Genomic DNA, 3,535 nt, shown 5'->3' with positions numbered 1-3,535 from the left:
AATTTTGTAACGAACTACAATCAATACTCTTAATTCCACAAATATTTAAATAAAATACAATTTTGATATTGTGATTTCGTACGATAGCAATTATAATTAACTTATTCTCTCTTCTTTTTCAGCCTGAAAGAATTCTTGCCGCAGTCCTACCTGAAAGTAAAGGGTATCGAGAAGAAAATATTCGCAGATCACAAAAAACACATCGGTCTGTCCGAACTGGATGCGAAAGTCTTGTACACGAAAACGGCCAGATCTTTAAGCACTTACGGCGTCACATTCTTTCTGGTAAAGGAGAAAATGAAGGGTAAAAACAAATTGGTGCCGCGTTTGTTAGGCGTTACTAAGGATTCAGTTTTAAGATTGGACGAAAAGACAAAAGAAATATTGAAAACGTGGCCATTGACTACAGTTCGTCGTTGGGGCGCTTCTCCTAACACGTTTACTCTCGATTTTGGTGATTATTCGGATCAGTATTACTGTGTACAGACCACAGAAGCTGAACAGATACTTCAATTAATCGCTGGTTATATTGATATTATTCTGAAGAAACAAAAAGCTAAGGATCATTTTGGGATCGAGGGAGACGAGGGGTCTACAATGGTCGAAGATAGCGTTTCGCCGTTAAAGTAAGCATTACTTTACTTTTCGAAAAGTATCCGACTTTTGCTTATATCTTTGTCCTTGAGTGGGCTAGGGTAAACAACGTGCAACATAAAAATCTGAAAAAATTCTCACATATACTACTTGTATGATAGTACATTGATAGTATAATTTTTTATACATTAGAATCAGAGAATAAAAATACAAGTATATAGAAGTGATTAAAATTCATTACTCAAGAATTGGACAACTTGATAAATTGTTATTTAACATAAATTATGGATAAAAAGATTTGAAAAATTTCTCACATATGCTGCTCTTACTGTATCTATGAATTTTTAAACACTTTTTGTACATTGAAATCGGAGATAAGAATCGGAACAATAAAAGGATGATTAGAATTTATTGTTTCGGAATTTGAAAATTAACTGAATTTTTTCCAATGTTAAATGCGGATCGAATGACTTCACAAAATTTTGACATGTTTTTCTGGTATATTAGAATGTTTCTGATCTTTTTCATGAATTTCCATCCACTAGAATCGGAAATATTAAATATCGAAAATAGTACATAAAGAGATTTAAATTTGGCGATACTAATTAACTTCTTAATGAATGAATTCCTAAACTCAAAAGTGTTCTTTTGCAAGTTATTAGTAGATTTTGTGCACTACGCACAGAATATAAAGAATACTTGCAATGCACATAAATATCAAGGCATATAAAATATCAAGGTTTACATACATTTTTTAAATTGATACCATCAATGTTATATTGTACACAAAACTTATAATGATGATTTTAAGTAATTCAAATCAAATCGAAAGTTTCATGATATTAAGAAGCACATAAACTGCAGATGATACAAAAAGACGCCAAATTTCTTCGTTGGGTGTCGGAAAAATAATTCTTCCTTATATCATACATCATTTCTTATTTTGAGTGATGTTGATAATAATAATGCGAAAGTTTTGAGAAATTTCACATTTTTACAATTGTTGACTATTGAAATGTAACGTCGCAGTTATCAATCAATTTTAACTGAAAACATCTGAATTTTCTATTTCGTCTTTCATATATTTTGTACATTTACGTAGATTCCTACAGTTATTGATTGCGTGAGTGATTTCTAATATAGAATATCTAAGTAATGAAAGTCATAACATTTTTTTCGGTTCATAAGAAGATGTGTAATCTATATTTTCAATGGGTCTATATAATTTAGTATACTACAAGTAAAAAATCGATTTAAAATTAAATTGTTCAATATAGCATTTTCTCCCTACTTTTTTGCACTTACTAATTGTTATCAATTAGAGTAATGCTTGTTAGAGTAACTATCTAAGCTCTATTAGAACCATTGTATACAACTGATGGACGTTAAGATTTACACTTCTCGGCTTACTGTGTTCAACTTTACATTGTGAATTGACAAAAGTTCATACATTTATTTTCTTTTCTTTAAATCATTTGAATAGTACAAATTTTAGGTTCTAAAACTAATATAAGTGACGTGATGGAAGAATTTCTAAGGCAGAAGCAAAAGAAATATGTGGAAGCAAAAATAAAAGAGGCACGACGCCTAAAGTAAATCTTTCATTTTATACGTCTTGAACGTTTCTAGTGCGATATAAAAAAAACGAACGTACTATATTTAAAAAAATAATGTGTCTCTCTTCTTTTACGCACAGTGAGGTCCATAAATATTCGTAGACATCTTACAGTTGAATAACTTTTTTAACATTTAACGAATTAATTTTTTTAGATAAAGAGAGATTAGTTGACTATATGATGTATATCAAACTATTAAAGAAAATTGCTGTAGATCAGATTTACGAAGAAAAACACAAAGGGCACAATTTTTAAATCTTCTTATTCGAATCTCTAATAAAAATTTGAAACCTGCCTTCTGCAGATGTTGTATGCACGTAGAAAGTTTCGTTAAAATCTGTCAAGATATAAAAAAGTTGGATGCATTGGAAAATGTTGAATTTTCTCAGGTTATTTAAATTTTAGGCCGAAAATCGAAAAAATCTGAATTTTGTTGTTTATGGATCTTAGCAGCGCCACTCGATTTTAATGAACCTTTGCTTAAGTAGATAATATTTTATTATGAGTAAGATTGTTATTTATATGTATTTATTTTTATAGAGCAACGATAATGCAGCACGAGACCAGCAACATTGGCAAAGGAAACGTAGAAGCTGTTTCTGTTGCCATACCTGCTGTTATAAGAGCCGGTGGAGATGGTAAGTTCTTCTAAAATAGTAAACTTTCATACTTTCCATCATAGAGTACATTCTAAAATTCAGTGTCTTTTTTTTATATAAATTATTCTATCTAGTTTGTAGAAAGAGAAATGATACCCACTCTTGATTCTTCATTTAAAAATATTTATTTTCGTCAAAAAGTTATGTAACATATTTTGAATTTCTATTCAGAATTACATGATCAAGCGAACATTATGCAATTATCTTAACGGCTATTTCACAGCAAATCGATATCGAGGATCTTGTTTAAAATCAGATAGTTCATATGAAATTGGGATTAAGTCATAATTTTCGAAATTGTCAAGAATTATCACAGAAATGTCAATTAGTGCTACTGGTAAAAAAATTAGAAAATGGAAAGACAGAGAACAGAAGTAGAATAGACCTTAAAATCACATGTTGTCTCTGAAATTATTTGGAAACATTCTTGTTTTGAGAATTAAAGCAGACGGTTCGATTAGTTTGAATTTTTTTAAATTGCAATATTAATCTTTCCGTAATGTGTGAGAATTGTAATCTTTATCTTGAAAATAACTAAAAATCAATTTTTATCTCTAAAATTATTTGGAACCATATCGAGACGAAGCAGAAAATTCGCTTTACTCGAATACAATTTTTAATGGGGTGTGAAAAGTATGACAAAACAATTATCATGAACATTTTTCC

General features: G+C 29.8%; 1 protein-coding gene across 1 annotated transcript; it reads left to right on the top strand.

Moving 5' to 3' along the window:
- Positions 1-122: 122 nt before the first annotated feature.
- On the top strand, positions 123-2,848 carry LOC108622743 (talin-2-like; the record flags this gene model as incomplete). The annotated part of the gene is made up of 2 exons (XM_018020822.1): positions 123-626; positions 2,751-2,848. Coding segments are annotated over 2 exons (602 nt in total), but the record flags the coding sequence as incomplete, so codon positions are not given.
- Between the last annotated feature and the right edge of the window lie 687 nt (positions 2,849-3,535).

This window comes from Ceratina calcarata, unplaced genomic scaffold (assembly GCF_001652005.2).
Source record: "Ceratina calcarata isolate Rehan_Ccalc_2016 unplaced genomic scaffold, ASM165200v1 scaffold2359, whole genome shotgun sequence".
NCBI classification, from domain to species: Eukaryota; Metazoa; Arthropoda; class Insecta; order Hymenoptera; family Apidae; genus Ceratina; species Ceratina calcarata.
This window is presented reverse-complemented; position numbering and strand designations above follow the sequence as displayed.